Source organism: Bos taurus, chromosome 1, assembly GCF_002263795.3.
Source record: "Bos taurus isolate L1 Dominette 01449 registration number 42190680 breed Hereford chromosome 1, ARS-UCD2.0, whole genome shotgun sequence".
Taxonomy (NCBI): domain Eukaryota; kingdom Metazoa; phylum Chordata; class Mammalia; order Artiodactyla; family Bovidae; genus Bos; species Bos taurus.
In genome coordinates this window covers 152,420,512-152,439,078 of record NC_037328.1, presented here as the reverse complement: position 1 = coordinate 152,439,078, position 18,567 = coordinate 152,420,512, and the positions used below count along the sequence as shown (strand labels likewise).

Genomic DNA, 18,567 nt, shown 5'->3' with positions numbered 1-18,567 from the left:
CATCAGAGGGGTTTGAATTGAAACACTCCTATCATGCCCAGGATTAGAGCCCTAAGTTGACTTTTTCCAGAAAAAGGTGGTTGGGGATAGCCCCCTGTTAATGTCAGAAGAGTTGGTGAAAGGCACAAAATAGTAAGACAGATAGATTCCGGTTTTGGGGTAGATGCTCGAGCAGATCCAGAGAATCCCTCGAGTCCTGATCCACCTTTGCCTGTCAGGTCCTCTCCGCATGACCTTTGTCATGGGTGGGACTTCCTGTGGTGGCTCCCGGCAAGTGTTGATAAGAATTCGCTGTGAGAAAATCTGCAGCACACTTGGAAGTAGTATGGACAGTCTTTCATATTCTATTCAGGAAGAGGAAATATCAAATTACCTCAGACATCTACTGTAGTAGGTAGTATATGTCATGTTTTAAAGATTATCTTGCTGATGCAAACAGTAAGAATATACTTAGTAAAATCAATGCCCCCTTTTGAAGACCACTCTCACTTGGTAATGTTACACAGTTTGAAAGAATACCCACTTAAAAAGCAAGTGTCAAAGCGAGTACCTTGTTCTTTTCATTCTGAAAAGCATATGGCTGTTTGCTTTGTAGGAGAGGAGCAGTTACACTGTGCTCTGCAGATTTTACCTTCCAGTTTTTGAAACGTCTGCTCTGTGACAGCTGTTTCTAAAGGCTGTGGAAAGGGGCTCCCACCGGTGCCTGGCACATGCCCCTTCTCTACACACCACACTGGCCTGTGGGCCCTCTGCCTGAAAGCAAGAAGTGCAGCAGCAGGGGAGAATGGGTAGTGTTACCCCTCCCTCCCAGCCTCTCTGGTGTTGTCAGGAGTGAGGACGGAATTGGACTGACACTCCCGCTTCCCGTCGCTGCCCGGGACTAACAGATATCCCCTATCCTCTCGTGATGCCTCTGACCCAAGTATGAGCTCGGACTCTGCTGTTAGCAGCTGCTGTATGATTGTGGGCACATAAGCTGCTGTATGATTTTTCTGCTACCAGTTTCTTGGTCTCGGGATAATCACACTTTTCCTCTAGAATTGTATGAAGACCTAGTGAGAAAATGTCTGGTCAGCTGTAGAGGGCTTAGCGTGGTGTTAGCATAGTGAGCAAGCCATACAGAACTGCATGCAGGAGCCCAGAACTGACACGCAGGCTGAGGAAGGCCAGAACATCAGTAAAAAGCCAGAACATATTGATTACATAGATATTTAAAGAAACAGTTTAACTTACAGGGTCATGGATTAGGAGATGGCTAATAAAATGATGGGAGAATGTGCTAATACTTTAGTGAGGGTACTTTTTTCCCTCTGATGTCTTCAGCGTTTTATTTGTGACATTGGACCTCCGAGGGTGCTCTCCTCAGAGCTCAGGAGGTAACCCCCCCAGCGCCTGGGACTCAGCCAGGCCTTACAAACCTTTGCTTGGCAGGGCCTTTTCCTTCGTAGTGCAGGCATTTCAGTCTGTCCCTTTTTATCACTGTCACAAATGTAAGTTATTCTCATCTGTAAAATAATCAGATTTTATTTTATAGTAAGTTCTGTCTGACTGGGTCCCCGAGTTATGTGCAGCCTATTTTGTTTTGTAGGTATTAAAACCAGGCAAAAGTGTCTTGTTTCGCGACTATGGGCTGTATGATCATGCCATGCTTAGGTTTAAAGCCGGGAGCAAACTTGCAGAAAACTTTTATGTTAGACAAGATGGAACCAGATCATATTTTTTCACGGATGGTAAGATTGCTGGAATCTGTCACGATGTCTGTTTCCTTGATTGCACTGTTCTTGTGGTACTGCGTGGGTGGGGGTGACTGGACTCCATACACAGGCACACGACCCTGAGCCAAAACCATTCACACACACCACTTACCGCGTCAGCTGTGAGCTCACAGGCTGTCTAGTGAGGGTGTCCAGTTAGTGAACCGGGTCAGTGGAAACGCTCTGCAGCGCCATGTGGATGAGGCCAGGAGCCGTGTTGGGAAGGCTGGGAGGGCAAACCAGAATCTTCACTTCGTTCCCTCAGAAAGCAAGCGAATAGGACAGGATAGTGCCTTGAGATTACTTGAGTTTCACAAAGGTAAGAGACCTTTTTTTCTATAAAAGTGAGACTTCTTAAGTACACAAGCTTGCTAATAGAGGGGTCCTTAAAAGGTCATTTTTTATAAGAAAACAATCCAAATGTTGAATATGATTTTAGTATTTTGAACATTAGTTTTGAGCCTATTTTATACAGGCGCACCTTGTTTTATTGTGCTTTGCAAATACTCTGTTTTTCACAGATGGGAGGTTTGTGGCAGCCCTGTGTTGAGCAAGTCTATTGGCACCATTTTTCCAGTAGCATTTGCTCACTTCATGTCTTGGAGTATTTCAGACTTTTTCATTAGTATTATATTTGCTATGGTGATTTGTGATCAGTGACCTTTAATGTTATGCTAAGACTCACTGAAGACTCAAATGATGGTTAACAATAAAGTATTTTTTAATTAAGGTATGTACATTGTGTTTTTAGACACAATGCTATTGCACAGTTAAAAGACCACAGCATAGTGTAAACATAACTTATATACACTGGAGAACCAGAAAATTTGTGAGGCTCACTTTATTGCTTTTTTCGGCTTTATTGCGGTGAACTGAACCCACAGTATCTCTGAGGTATGCCTGTAATATGAACCATAATATAATTACCTTCTTAAGCTCTAATTTTTACATTTGTTACTTCTTGAAATATTCTCTTAAACTCAAAAATAAAGCTAAAAATTAGTGATTACCATTAAGACTACAAAAGCATGAAAATATACAGTGAAAATTAAAAATTTGTTTTAATGTTTTGGATTCATGAAGTCTGATTAAATCAATTATAAATAATTGAGAAGATGTAGTAATATCTACAAAGTGCTTCAAAGTACATTCTTTGGAGTAATGCCTTTTATAAGAGTCACATAGCCATTCTTCTGTTTCACTTAACATGTAGTGATGTGTTACTCGGGTTAACTTTTCCTTAGGCTGTCACCATCAGATGTTTTTTTTCTCTGCACCCTGTTACCTGACTGCCCTTCGTCATGTCAGGATAGGTGAGGAGCTTGATGTAAACAGATTGAGTACACACACACACACACACACACACACTGTATGAGTGCATGCACACACACTGAGGGAGCGCACACACTGTGAGTGAGCGCACACAGTGAGCACATACACTGTATGAACAAACACACACTGTGAGTGCACACACTGTATGAGTGAGCGCACACACTGTGTGAGCACAGAGTGAGCATACACACACTGAACACATACACTGTAAATGAGCGCATATACACTGTATGAACACTGAGTGAGCACACATACACTATGAACACACATACTGTATGAGTGCACACACTGAGCACACACTATGAACACACTGTGAGTGAGTGCACACTGAGTGAACACACATTGTGAGTGAGCACACACTGAACACACTATGAGTGAGCACACATACTGAATACACACTGAGTGAGCACACACAGACTATATGAACACACACACTATGAGCACACACTGAACCCACACTGAGTACACACAGTGAGCACACACACTATGAACACACAGCACACACACTGTATAAGTGAACACACTGAACACACTGTATTAGTGAACACACATGCTGTATGAACACACTATATGAGTGAGCGTGCACACACTGTGAATGAGCACATACATGCTCTATGAACACACACACTGACCACACTGTATGAGTGAGTGCACACACTATGAATGCACATACACGCTGTATGAGCACACACACGCTGTATGAGTGAGCACACACACTGTATGGACATACGTTGTATGAACGCACTGTACGAGTGAACACACACACAGTGAGCTCACACACACTGAGCGCGCACACACTGAGCACACACACCCACTGCATGAACACACACGTTGTATATTTGCACGTACACTGTGAGTGCAGGGCCTGGGCCTGTGCTGCTGGTAGGGAGTCCCGATGGGTCGAGGAGCGTGTGACAGTGACAGGTTGGTGAATGTCTTGGTGATGATTGGGAGTTTCTGTTGACGGAGAAGTAGGAGTGTGTCAGCCCCCAGAGCAGAGCCTTCTTACCCCTCGCATTGAGGTGCTCTCAGCCCCCCGCTGCACTGACTCTTGCTCAGGGTACAGTGGCATCCAGACTGCGAGCACTGCTGATCTGCTTGTCTTCCAGAATTCCTGGCGCGGCTCTTTCTGGACACAGGTTACGAAGAAGAGGTGAATGAGTATGTGTTTCGTGAGACGGTGAATAAAAAAGAAGGACTGTGTGTGCCGAGGGTTTTCCTTCAGAGCAAGTTCCGAAAGTCTCAGAAGAACCCAATTCCTGTTACCCCTGACCTGGGCCATGAATCCTGACCTTTCACTAGGTTGACCTCTATGCCTGTCCTTGACGAGCAAAATTTAAAGTCACTCTTTATTTTGTGTATTTTTGTATTTTAACTTTTTTAAAAGAATGTGTATACAAATAAAAATACAAATATAATAGCAGTGCCTGAAAAGGAAAGTTTTATGGTGTAATGTAGTAAGATTCCACGTAGAAATGCATAAGGGCCCTGAGCACTTGAGGAGATCCATGTCATTCATCGTTCCTGCAAGTCTGAGTGTGCCACCAAGCAGTGTGTCAGACAATCCCGTGGAAAAGGAGGCCAGATAGACCAACGTAACACCTCCAAATGTATTTTTAGCTTGAAGAAGTGCTCTCTTTTTCCACTGTCTCATATTTTCCCATTTTCCTCTGCTTTGGTTCATTTGTGTGCCACCTCAAGACCAATGTCTACAAATTCCATTTCTGCTGCGTCTCAAGAACACCCCATGCCCCTCTGCCTCATTCTTGAGACCCTTCACACATCACCTGTCCCCACACCCCTCTGGGACATGGGGCGGGGGCTGCTAGGAGGTCAGGACCGCCATGCCCAGTGCTGAGGTGGCCTGTGGGACCCTCCATAACCTGTTTCCTGTGTGACAACTTTTACTTTGTATAATCAGAGTTCTTTTGGCCTGCCAACAGGAGTTGATCCTGGAAACCTTTATGTTTCCATTTTTGCAGAAAGCTCTTGATGAGAACATGTCTCTAGTGTATTGTCTGGGCTGCCCACACAGCCAGCCAAGGCCCTAAAACCCCAGTCACCTCTGAGACGGGGTGTCCCCCTTGGGGAGGGGCTGGACACAGTCATAAGTATTCTGTGCAGTGAGCTCCTGGAGAGGAGAGGGACACACGGTGGGCTCAGACAGCGTGCTCGCCGGGGGTCGGCCGTCTGCCGTCTCTCCCTGACTGGAGGGGTCTTGACGGGCAGGAAGCAAGAGGGACTGCTGACTGTACCTGGTGTGTGGCTCTGTGTGTTCTCTCCCCTTCTTTTGAAGGCTGGAAGGTGGCTAGCCCAGCTGAGAGCAAAACTGAGGAGGGCTTAGTACAGAGTTGTCCTTTGAAATCAACCTGTGAAGAAACCAAGGGGAGAGCGCTCACAGGCCTCGTTAAGCAAGGGGCAGCCCCAGCCCCAGAGCAGCTGGTTAGTGGAGTGCCTCCACCAGCCCCAGGCTCCCCCTCCCCAGTCCAGGCTCTTCCCTCTTTGTCCCACACCCTGCTTCAGCCCTGGCATGCCGCTCAATGCCCCCTCCTCAGAGCCCCTTTAACCCTTTTCCTCCACTGCTTCCAACCAGTGTCAGTTGGCTTTTAATGGCTGAGCTGGATAAAGGCAGCATATTTGAAGTAGGAACTGGAGAGCAGTGGTGGTCGGGTAAGGGTGGGCTTTTGTCATCGGAAGTCATTGTGGCCTTACTCTGTCAGAGCCTTGGATTCCTTCCTTGTAAGTCCTGGGTAACTGTCTTGAGACCTGCTGGAGATTGCTGACCCAGCCCACCACGCGCCCTGGAGCCAGGAGTGGACCTGAAGCACACTGAGCAGGCTGACAAGGACTTGGCTCTAAGAACAGGCCCCTCTGCCGGTGGTCGGCCTGTGAGCAAGGTACACGGTTTCCTCCAAGCACAGCTTGAAGCTGTCTCCATCCTCAGGAGCACTGATGGCCCCAGACTCCTGCCCCGTAAGGGAAAGGCTGCACATTGTGCACTGGGGATATTTAAAGCTGGCCTGAGGACACATGCATCTCTGACACTGAGCCAGGTAACCTCAGTGACCCCACCTTACTATACATGGGTTGTAAGATACAGTTAACTGAATGAGGAGCCGTTAACTGGGAATGAGTGTCATGGTTTGGGCCGGTAGACTGGGGTAAGAGAGGATAAAAGCTGGCCTCAGTTCTCTTGCCTCAGTTCCTATGTCCCTTCTCCCTGGGACCCCTCCATTACTGCACCCCAGACAGACAGAGAAGCAGGGTCTTCTGCAGGTTGGGTGCCCGGAGGACCCAGGAAAAAAGGCCACAGTTGGTTTAGTAGCGAAACTCTGTAACAGCATTTGCTAAATCATAGACTGCCAAGAGTCAACCAATATTGTCTTGTCTTCACAGGCAGGAAATAGTCCCAGAAAGGTAGTGAATACTAGTTTATAGTGCTATAGAAAATAGCACAAGTACTATCTCCCTCTAGAGTAAGGTGTATGCTATGTATAGTATAGGATATTTATTATACTACACGTGTGTGCTAAGTTGCTTCAGTGTGTGTGACTCCTTGCAATCCTATGGACCATGGCTCACCAGCCTCTCATGTCCATGGGATTCTCCAGGCAAGAATACTTGAGAGGGTTGCCATCTCCTCCAGGGGTCTTCCCAAACCAAGGATCACACCCACGTCTTTGATGTCTCCTGTGTTGCCCGGTGGGTTCTTTACCACTAGTCCTACCTGGGCAGCCCATTATACTTCGTACATACATACACTGTATACCACATACAGTGTATATACAGTCAGCAAAACAAGACTGGGAGCTGACTGTGGCTCAGATCATGAACTCTTTATTGCCAAATTCAGACTTAAATTGAAGAAAGTAGGGAAAACCACCAGACCATTCAGGTATGACCTAAATCAAATCCCTTGTGATTATCCAGTGGAAGAGACAAATAGATTCAAGGGATTAGATCTGATAGAGTGCCTAAAGAACTATGGACAGAGGTGTGTGACACTGTAAATGAGACAGTGATCAAAACCATCCCCCAGATAAATGCAGGAAGGCAAAATAGTTATCTGAGAAGGTCTTACAAATAGATGAAAAGAGAAGCAAAAGGCAAAGGAGAAAAGGAAACGTACCCATCTGAATGCAGAGTTCCAAAGAATAGCAAGGAGAGATAAGAAAGGCTTCCTAAGTGATCAATGCAAAGAAATAGAGGAAAACAATAGAATGGATGAGACTAGAGATCTCTTCAAAAAAAATTAGAGATATCAAGGGAACATTTCATGCAAAGATGGAAACAATAAAGGACAGAAATGGTATAGACCTAAAGGAAACAGAAGATATTAAGAAGAGGTAGAAGAACACAGGAAGAACTATACAAAAAAAATCTTCATGACCCAGATAACCATGATTCTGTGATCACTCACCTAGAGCCAGGCATCCTGGAGTGTGAAGTCAAGTGGGCCTTAGGAAGCATCACTACGAACAAAGCTAGTGGAGCTGACAGAATTCCAGCTATTTCAAATCCTAAAAGATGATGCTGTGAAAGTGCTGCACTCATATGCCAGCAAATTTGGAAAACTCAGCAGTGGCCACAGGACTGGAAAAGGTCAGTTTTCATTCCTATCCCAAAGAAAGTCAATGGTAGAGAATGTTCACACTACCGCACAATTGCAGTTATTTCACATGCTAGCATAGTAATGCTCAAAATTCTCCAAGCTAGGCTTCAACAGTACAGAACTCCCAGACAGGCTGGATTTAGAAAAGGCAGAGAAACCAGAGAACAAATTGCCAACATCAGTTGGATCATAGAGAAAGGAAGAGAATTCCAGAAAAGCATCGACTTCTGCTTCATTGACTATGCTAAAGCCTTTGACTGTGTGGATCACAACAAACTGCAGAAAATTCTCAGACATGGGAATGCCAGACCCCCTGACCTGCCTCCTGAGAAACCTGTATGCAGGTCAAGAAACAACATTAGAACCGGATAGGGAACAACAGACTGGTTCCAAATTGGGAAAGGAGTCCGTCAAGGCTGTATATTGTCACCCTGCTTATTTAACTTCTATGCGGAGTACATTATGGAAAATGCCAGACTGGATGAAGCACAAGCTGGAATCAAGATTGCCGGGAGAAATATCAATAACCTCAGATATTCAGATGATACTACCCTTCTGGCAGGAAGCGAAAAGGAACTAAAGAGCCTCTTGAAAGTGAAAGAGGAGAGTGAAAAACCTGGCTTAAAACTCAACATTCCAAAAACTATGATGATGGCATCTGGTCCCATCACTTCATGGCAAATAGATGGGGAAACAATGGAAATAGTGACACACCTTATTTTCTTGGACTCCAAAATCACTGCAGATGGTGACTGCAGCCACGAAATTAAAAGTTGCTTGCTTCTTGAAAGAAAAGCTATGATCAACCTAGATACATATTAAAAAGCAGAGACATCACATTTCTGACAAAGGTCCGCCTAGTCAAAGCTATGGCTTTTCCAGTAGTCATGTATGGATGTGAGAGTTGGACCATAAAGGCTGAGAGCCGAATGAGTGATGCTTTCAAATTGTGATGCTGGAGAAGACAGTGAGAGTCCCTTGGACAACAGGGAGATCAAACCAGTCCACCCTAAAGGAGATCAGTCCTGAATATTCATTGGAAGGACTGATGCTGAAGCTTAAGCTCCAATACTTTGGCCACCTGATGCGAAGAGTCAACTCATTAGAAAAGGCCCTGATGCTGGGAAAGATGGAAGGCAGAAGGAGAAGGGGACGACAGATGACGGGACGGCTGGATGGCATCACTGACTCGGTGGACGTGAGTCAGCAAAACTGGACGTGGAACAACAGACTGGTTCCAAATAGGAAAAGGAGTACGTCAAGGCTGTATATTGTCACTCTGCTTATTTAACTTATATGCAGAGTACATCATGAGAAATGCTGGGCTGGATAAAGCACAAGCTGGAATCAAGATTGCTGGGAGAAATATCAATAACCTCAGATATGCAGGTGACACCACCCTTATGGCAGAAAGTGAAGAAGAACTAAAGAGCCTCTTGATGAAAGTGAAAGAAGAGAGTGAAAAAGTTGGCTTGAAGCTCAGTATTCAGAAAACTAAGATCATGGCATCCAGTCCCATCACTTCGTGGCAAATAGATGTGGAAACAGTGGCTGACTTTATTTTTGAGGGGCTCCAAAATCACTGCAGATGGTGACTGCAGCCATGAAATTAAAAGACACTTACTCCTTGGAAGGAAAGTTATGACCAACCTAGATAGCATATTCAGAGAAGGCAATGGCACCCCACTCTAGTACTTTTGCCTAGAAAATCCCATGGACGGAGGAGTCTCGTAGGCTGCAGTCCATGGGGTCGCTAGAGTCAGACACAACTGAGCAACTTCACTTTCACTTTTCACTTTCATGCATTGGAGAAGGAAATGGCAACCCACTCCAGTGTTCTTGCCTGGAGAATCCTAGGGACGGGGAAGCCTGGTGGGCTGCCATCTATGGGGTCACACAGAGTCGGACATGACTGAAGCGACTGCAGCAGCAGCAGCAGATAGCATATTAAAAAGCAGAGACATTACTTTGTCAACAAAGGTCCGTCTAGTCAAGGCTATGGTTTTTCCAGTGGTCATGTATGGATGTGAGAGTGGACTATAAAGAAAGCTGAGCGCCGAAGAATTGATGCTTTTGAACTGTGGTGTTGGAGAAGACTCTTGAGAGTCCCTTGGACTGCAAGGAGATCCAACCAGTCCATCCTAAGGGAAATCAGTGCTGAGTGTTCATTGGAAGGACTGATGCTGAAGCTGCAACTCCAATACGTTGGCCACCTGATGCAAAGAACTGACTCATTTGAAAAAACCCTGATGCTGGGCAAGATTGAGGGCAGGAGGAGAAGTGGATGACAGTGGATGAGATTGGCATTGCCATTGGCATCACCGACCAATGGACATGAGTTTGGGCAAACTCCAGGAGTTGGTGGTGAACAGGGAGGCCTGGTGTGCTGCGGTTCATGGGGTCACAAAGAGTCAGACAGGACTGAGTGACTGAACTGAACTGAACTGAGGAAACTTCAGGAGATGGTGAAGGACAGGGAAGCCTGGCGTGCTGCAGAGGTTGCAGGGTTGGATACAACTGAGCGACTGAACAACAACATACCATAGGCAATACTATATGGTACTATTAATTTCTTTTGAGTTTTTATGTCTACTGCATGCAACAATTCTAATCGTATTAACTCTATTTAGAATATGAACATCTGGGTTTAAGTCCAGGATGCCCCATTCAAGTAGCCTGCTTCTTCAAGCCTTGGCCTTCATGTTTCTAGGACTGAGATCCTGCTACTTGCAGCATGGGACTGCTACCAGGACTAAATGAGTGCTTTGTTTACTGTAGAGTTACAGGTAAGTTCTCGTTATTTCTGTTAGTTTTTATCGCCTAAGAAAATGACTTAATCCACACTCTTTGAAAGGGCCTGGGATTTGAGTGAACCACCACCAGGTGGCGATAGAAGCCAGATAGTCCCACTGGCCTTCCTCGCCCAGATCCTAATTGCATTTGAAGTGTGTCCATTTTTGTTGTCTTTGAAGAGGAAGGGCAAATCTTACAAATACGTTTTCTAGGTCAACTTTAGCTCATAAGATCAATTTTTGCCTCACTGTGGGGATGAGAAAGCAAGGGTGCTTCTATCCAGCGTTCATTCTCCGTTGCCTGCTTATGACAACGTTTTTAGGCAATGGACTCTGAAGTGGTCTGCAGGGCCTCTTCCTCATTCGCAGCTGGTTCTGTGGACTTGCTTTCGTGATTGGGTTTAAAGCAGGAGAGGGAACCGCGGTGTGGGCCCTCGTTTGCCTCCCGCGTCATTCAGTTAAACTTTGACAGCCTTCAGCTCCGTATTTCACAATCGTCCATTAAGGGAGGGGAAATCATGAAATAAATTATGTCCACCAAGAGAGAAAAACGCTCCAGGACCAAGTTTGCTGTTGAGGAACAAATATTTAACAGAAACTTAAATAGGCTCCACTACCGAAAGCAAAAATAAAATCAGCTGTGTTTTTTTTCTTTCCCTTCATTTTTGCTGTCTGCCCCCCTCCTACGTGTGACATTTCATTGGATGGTGTTCAGTAGGTGCTAGCTGGACAGAGAGCCCCGTGGGGTCCCTGTGGCTGAAGCACAGGGTTGGAAGGGAGGAGAGTGCGGTCATGTGCTGAGGGGCAGCCCCGGTCATGTCTTCACTAAGCCAGAGCAACAGAGAGGAACCCAAACCCCTACAACACCAGAGGAAAGAGGAACAGGAAGAAAGACTACCGGAAACCCGAGTGCAGCAACTGGCATCACTTAGAGCATTTCTACACGTTCACAGCAGAAGCATCGTCTGCTGCAGTCTGGTATGGCTGTAGAGATAAGAACGTGGCACACAGCTCCTCTGGGATATCTTACCAAGCACATCGAGAAAAATATCAAGACCATCAAAACTAGACAATTCCCAGAGGAATTATAACTGTTAAAAATACAGTCAACTATTGAATCACAGCAAGATTCTCTGTGACTCACCTCCCAAAGTAATGGAAATAAAAAGAAAAATAAACAAGTGGGACCTAATTAGCTTTTGCGCAGCCTAGGAAACTACGAACAAGGTGAAAAGACAACCCTCAGAGTGGGAGAAAATGAATAATGAATGAAACAACCGACGAAGGATTAATTTCTAAAATATGCAAACAGCTCATAAAACTGAATACCAGAAAAACAGTCCAACAGAAAGTGGGCAAAAAGACCTAAACAGACTTTTCTCCAAAGAAGACATACAAATGGCTAATAAACACATGAGAAGATGCTCACCATGGCTCATTTCAGTTCAGTACAGTTCAGTCACTCAGTCGTGTCCGACTCTTGGCAACCCCATGAATCGCAGCACGCCAGGCTTCCCTGTCCATCACCATCTCCTGGAGTTCACTCAGACTCACGTCCATCGAGTCGGTGATGCCATCCAGCCATCTCATCCTCTGTTGTCCCCTTTTCCTCCTGCCCCTAATCCCTCCCAGCATCACAGTCTTTTCCAACGAGTCAACTCTTCACATGAGGTGGCCAAAGTATTGGAGTTTCAGCTTTAGCATCATTCCTTCCAAAAAACACCCAGGGCTGATCTCCTTTATGATGGACTGGTTGGATCTCCTTGCAGTCCAAGGGACTCTCAAGAGTCTTCTCCAACACCACAGCTCAAAAGCATCAATTCTTTGGCATTCAGCTTACAGTCCAACTCTCACATCCATACATGACCACTGGAAAAACCATAGCCTTGACTAGACGGACCTTTGTTGGCAAAGTAATGTCTCCGCTTTTCGATATGCCATCTAAGTTGGTCATAACTTTTCTTCCCAGAAGTAAGCGTCCTTTAATTTCATGGCTGCAGTCACCATCTGCAGTGATTTTGGAGCCCAAAAAGATAAAGTCTGACACTGTTTCCACTGTTGCCCCATCTATTTCCCATGAAGTGATGGGACCAGATGCCATGTTCTTCATTTTCTGAATGTTGAGCTTTAAGCCAAATTTTTCACTCTCCACTTTCACTTTCATCAAGACGCTTTTTAGAGAAATGCAAATCAAAACTACAAAGAGATATCACCTCACACTGGTCAGAATGGCCAAAAAGAAGCACAAATAATAAATGCTGAAGAGGGTGTGGAGAAAAGGGAACCCTCTTGGACTGTTGGTTGGAATATAAGTTGATATAGCCACTATGGAAGATGGTATGGAGATTCCTGAAAAGACTGAGAGTAGAACTTCCCTTTCTCTTTTCACTTTCCTGCATTGGAGAAGGAAATGGCACCCCGCTCCAGTTTTCTTGCCTGGAGAATCCCAAGGGCGGGGGAGCCTGGTGGGCTGCCATCTATGGGGTCGCACAGAGTCAGACACGACTGCAGCGACTTAGCGGCAACAGCAGCAGAACTACCATACGACCCAGCAATCCCACTACTTGGTATATACCCTGAGGAAACCAAAACCAAAAAAGGTGTGTGTACCCCAATGTTCATTGCAGCACTATTTACAATAGCTAGGACATGGAAGCAACCTAGATGTCCACCGACAGATGACTGGATAAAGAAGCTGTAGTGTATACACAATGGAATATTACTGCTGCTGCTGCTGCTAAGTCGCTTCAGTCGTGTCCGACTCTGTGTGACCCCATAGAGGGCAGCCCACCAGGCTCCCCTGTCTCTGGGATTCTCCAGGCAAGAACAGTGGAGTGGGTTGCCATTTCCTTCTCCAATGCATGAAAGTGAAAAGTAAAAATGGAGTCACTCAGTCGTGTCTGACTCTTAGCAACCCTATGGACTACAGCCTACCAGGCTCCTCCGTCCATGGGATTTTCCAGGCAAGAGTACTGGAGTGAGGTGCCATTGCCTTCTCCAAATGGAATATTACTCAGCCATAAAAAGGAACACATTTGAGTCAGTTCTAATGAGGTGGATGAACCTAGAGCCTATTATACAGAGTGAAGTAAAGTCAGAAAGAAAAAAACTAATATCCTATAAAAACGCATGTGTATGGAATCTAGGAAGATGGACCTGATGAACCTATTTACAGGGCAACAATGGAGAGGCAAGACAGAACTTATGGACATGGGTCAGGGGGGAGGGTGGGAGGGATGAATGGAGAGAGTGACGTGGACGCGCACACACACCACCTGTAAAACAGATAGCCAATGGGGACTTGCTGTGTGACTCAGGGAACTCAAACCGGGGCTCTGTAACAACCTAGAGGGGTGGGAAGGGGTGGGAGGGGGAGGGGGTTCAAGAGGGAGGGGACACATGTACACCTATGGCTGACTCACGCTGCTGTGTGGCAGAGGCCAACACAACATTGTGAAGCAGTTTTCCTTTGATTAAAAATGAATGTTTGGAAACCAAAAATATATAGTCAACTCTAATTAGAAATAATCATAAATAAATTGAGGCTCCTTCTTCCTATGAAAGGAATAGAGCTTGAGAAAGAAAATTCCATGCTGGTAAAGAAATGTTCAGATTTTTTTTTTTTCAATTATAGCTGATGCTTTTTCTTCTTTATACTCTTCTGAAATGTCCCTGTTTTCTGTAATGAGCATATATTGCTTCTACAGTAAGGGAAAAAGTGATCTAGTCCTCAGAACTCCATTCAAAAACCTCTTGGGTTAAATGAGCTTAAATCCTTGTGACAAATCTGCTAGAAAAACCTTTTCAGCCTTTGAGATTCTTATTGACCAGGAGCTAGAAGACACCTCCCAGGAGTAAGAGATTGGATGTCTCTCTCAGGACAGTCTTTTGCTCCCAGTGCTCTGGAGTCTTGGAGAGGGAGTTTTCATTTGCTGGTCTCAGCTCTCCCTGGCTGCTTTGAGTTTGGAAATGCATATTCTTCAGTCCCTTGGGGAAATTTACTTGAATTATTCATTTAATTATTCCTCACTTCTAAAACAAACACACATGTACCCCACCTGTGTTTTCTCTCTTTCTGGAACTTTCATTAGGAAAACGTCGAGCTTCCTGAACTGATGCCATCATTTTGCAACCTGTCCTCTCCTCCTCTGCCGTCCTCTTTCTCAGCATTTTGCTTTCTGGGAGATCTTGCTGACAATCCTTTCATTGAGTTTTTAAATTCCTGCTTTTATAATTTTAATTTCCAAGAACCCTTTTTTATTCTTTCAATGTCCATTTTAAAAATAGCAACTGAGTCTTATTTCACAGAAGTAATGTCCTCTCTGATCTAAGTCATACACTCTGCACAGGGGCAGTATTGTCTCCCAAAGGAGTAAAAATCAGTGTTGGTTAAAAATGTTAGATATTGCAACAATTTGTGTCTCTCCAAAATGCAATACTTTTTATATTGTTCATGGAATTCTCAAGGCAAGAATACTGAAGTGGTTTGCCATTCCCTTCTCCAGTGAACCACATTCTGTCAGACCTCTCCACCAAGACCCGTCTATCTTAGGTGGCCCCACACAGCATGACTCATAGTTTCATTGAGTTAGACAAGGCTGTGGTCCATGTGATCAGACTGGTTAGTTTTCTGTGATTATTGTTTTCTCAACCCTATTTGACAAAATCATATTCTTCAATATTTAATTTTTCATTGGGAAAAAATAAGTTTTGATTCTAATTTTTCTCCTTAGAGGTGAGGTTTTCCATCTCCCTGTATAGGCTCTGTATTAGTCTGGATTCTCTGGAGAAAGCGAACCAATATATATAATATATATTGTATGTATAATAATATATATATTTATAATTATATAAATATATAATATTTATTTGATCAGTGTTTTATTATAATTTTGTTATTTGATTTTATCCACACAGTTAGATGTTCTTTGTCTTCTCAAACAAGTGAAGACATTTAACAGACAGACAAATGGATGGATTTGGGGGGTTTATTAAGGATAATATAAACTGTTAGCAAAACAAATAAGTGTCTGCCATTGAAGACGGAAAAACAGGAGGGGAATAGAGGAATTCACGACAAAGCAAAGAGATGGGCAATTTAAAAATAAATGAGAGAGAGAGGTTGGTTTACTATAAGGAGTTGAGAGAGAGAGGTTGGTTTACTGTAAGGAGTTGGCTTACACAGTTATGGAGGCTGGGAAGTCCAGGATCTACAGTTTTCAAGCTGGGGGCCTCGGGGAGCAGACAGGATAATTTCAGTCTGCGTCTGACAGCCTGAGAAGCAAGACTGTTGATGTTTAAGTTCAAGTCTGAGTCTGAAAGCGGGAGAAGACCAATGACCCAGATACAGACAGGCAAAGAATTCTTTCTTACTCAGGCTTTCATTCTGCGCAGGCCCTCAGCAGATTGGGTGAGGCCTGCCCACACGGGGAGGGCAATCTGCTCGACTCAGCCTACTGATTCAAACGTTGGCCTCATCCAGAAACACCCTCACAGACACACTCAGAAATAATATCTAACCTATCTGGATGTTCAGAGGCCCAGTCATCACCCTCCATTTACTTTTTTTTTTCCTTTCCTGTTTTGGTCTCTACCTTTAGAGGCTTTCCTCAGATTTGTGGTGATCCTTGGTTTTCCATTCGTATTTTAAAACAGGGAGCTAAAAACCTGCTGAGAACTTTGAGCATCAGGGGGAGTTGACGATGTGGGCTTCTCTGTATGGCAAGCCACCTGTTGCCTTATGTAACCCACGTTTTTGTATCTTTAGGTCTCTCCAGAAAGTATCTTCCAGTATGTGCCTAGAAGATACCGTCCTAGCTACCCGTGGTCTGGGAGCCAAGCCAGTGAGGAGTGGGGCGGATCTCAGCCCTCAGTCCCCTGTGAGAATCTCTAGCATCGTCCTGTCTTCAGGCCGGTGCCCCATCCCCACGGCTGCTGCTGTGCCTTTATCCAGAGACTTGTGTTTTCAGCCGTTTAGTCTTGTTGGGGGCTTGGGGCCGTGCAGTGGTCTGGCTGTGTGAACATGGGGAAGGGTTGGGGTTAGAGACACTCTCTAGTGACTATCACCCAGTCCTTCTGTTTTCAGTCCCGTCTGCACCCACACTTCTGGAAACAGCTGGTACCACCAAGTACAGGCCACAGAGCCTGTGGGAGTCCTCAGCGCAGGCCGAGCTGCTCCTTGCCTTTCCTCACCCTGGGCCTCAGATTCAGCGTGTCATCTACGAGTCAGCGGTTACTCATCCTTCAGTGTTCAAGCCCCGCCACGTTTTGTCGTCTCTGTGTGGTCTTGTGCGGTACAGGGTCCTTTTGCCGTCATTTAGACGGGTTTCCAGGAGGAGCTGGAGGAAGTGCCTGTGTGTAGTCTGCACGTGGGGACTGACTGACTCGTGGGCTGGGAAGGAAAAGGTAGCACATGGGTCGGTGGACGGGTTGAGCAGGAGGCAGATGGCATGCTGGCCGAGGGTGAAGGGCCTGGCAGACCTGGAGGGGCAGAGACTAGGCGGGGGAGCTGAACCTCGTGGCGCAGCCTTAGAACTTAGGAGAGCTCCATTCAAGGTACTGCCTCGGCAGAGTCCAAAGGTGTTGCTGAATCAGGATCAGAAAGCGGCTTCAAGCCGTATCCAAGAGAGTGCATCAAGGACCTTAGAAATAGCTGTAATCTTATTCAATTAACTTCATTTGTAGAATTCTTCCTGAGAAGAGAAAGTATAGAATATACATATAATACATATACTTTCCTAATAAAAGTTACTATATATACATAGTATTACTGTATATACGGTATATATAATATACAGGCTATTATATATAGGCTTATTTCACTTAGTATAATGTCCTCAAGCTTCATCCATGTTGTAGCATGTGACAGAACTTCCTTCCTACTTAAGGAAATAAAATAAAATTCCATTTTATGTATATACCACACTTTGTTCATCTATCTATTGTTATTCTGGTTCAGTCACTAAGTCATGTCCGACTCTTTGTGACCTCATAGACTGCAGCCTGGGTGTAGACTGTTTCTAAAATTTATAATCTCTAATATTATAAAAATGCTGCTAATGAATGTCTTTGTGGAAAAAGTCTCTATATATTATTTATATAATATATATACTTCCTCTTGCTTTTGCAGATGCCGTTGTGCCGAAGCACAGCCGCCCCCAAGGACATATTGTTTGCGTCTTTTTCCTGCGGTAACAGCAGAGTCTATCGCCAACAAAGCCTAAAATATCTACTATCTGGTCCTTTAAGAAACAGTTTGCTGACTTCTGATCTGAATGACTAGTAGAAGAATGGTTAAGCCAGTTAAGGGGCATCACCCCAGTTTACCAGCTATTTTTTAACTGGTAAAGAAAAAAACCCCAAATGTACTATGTTAACCATTTTTAAGTGTACAGTTCAATAGTGTTACCCATACTCACATTGTTGTGAAATAGAGCTTCATCTTGCAAAACCGAAACTCTCTACCCATTAAATATCATTGCCCTTTCCCCAGCCTTGTATCCTGCTCTCTGTTGCTATGAATTTGAATACTTTAGATACCTCAGATGAGTGGAACCATACAAGTTTTATCTCTTTGTGCCTGCCTTATCTCACTTAGCGTAATGCCCTCAAGCTTCATCCATGTTGTAGCATGCGACAGAACTTCCTTCCCACTTAAGGAAGGAAATAAAATTAGAATTCCGTCTTATGTATATACCGTACTTTGTTCATCAGTCAACAGGTATTTGGGCTGCTTCTGCCTTTGGTTGTTGTGAGTAATGCTGTTGTGAACATGGTGTACAAATATTTCTGTGAGACCCTGCTTTTAATTCTTTGGCTATAAATTCAGAAGTAGAATGGCTGGATCATACGGTAGTTCTATTTTTAAGTTTCTGAGGAACCTCAGTGCTATTTTCCACAGCAGTTGTACTGTCTCCCCTTTTTACTGAAGTATAGTTGACGTACAGCATCTTGTTAGTTTCAGGTGGGCAGCACAGTGATTTGACATTTATATGCAATACAAACTGATCACCATGATAAATCTAGTCACTATGCATGCGTGCCATCGCTTCAGTTGTGTCCGACTCTGTGAGACCCT

The 18,567-nt window shown here is 44.6% G+C and overlaps 2 protein-coding genes across 13 annotated transcripts in view; both read left to right on the top strand.

Moving 5' to 3' along the window:
- Nucleotides 1-18,181, top strand: part of METTL6 (methyltransferase 6, methylcytidine) — a 31,302-nt gene extending 13,121 nt beyond the window's left edge. For 4 of the 12 annotated variants that reach the window (XM_010801760.4, XM_010801759.4, XM_010801761.4 and 1 more), the window contains 3 exons: nt 1,589-1,730; nt 2,999-3,067; nt 4,196-4,506. In XM_010801760.4, coding sequence (XP_010800062.1) covers nt 1,589-1,730; nt 2,999-3,067; nt 4,196-4,377 — 393 coding nt within the window. In that variant the 3' untranslated portion in view covers nt 4,378-4,506. 12 annotated transcript variants of the gene reach the window in all.
- On the top strand, nt 10,405-17,612 carry LOC112448117 (uncharacterized). Its single transcript, XM_024997187.1, has 3 exons — nt 10,405-10,484; nt 16,258-16,369; nt 16,576-17,612. Exons 1-3 carry the CDS (start codon nt 10,455-10,457, stop codon nt 17,160-17,162), a joined length of 729 nt encoding a protein of 242 aa, XP_024852955.1. The 5' UTR covers nt 10,405-10,454; the 3' UTR covers nt 17,163-17,612.
- Nucleotides 18,182-18,567: the final 386 nt, after the last annotated feature.

Bases quoted from the DNA above. Each gene is read 5' to 3' on its own strand.
- LOC112448117 (XM_024997187.1), top strand. From the start codon at position 10,455: ATGAGTGCTTTGTTTACTGTAGAGTTACAG. The intron at 10,485-16,257 runs GTAAGTTCTCGT...TTGTATCTTTAG, and splicing joins TGTTTACTGTAGAGTTACAG to GTCTCTCCAGAAAGTATCTT. The intron at 16,370-16,575 runs GTGAGAATCTCT...TTCTGTTTTCAG, and splicing joins ATCTCAGCCCTCAGTCCCCT to TCCCGTCTGCACCCACACTT.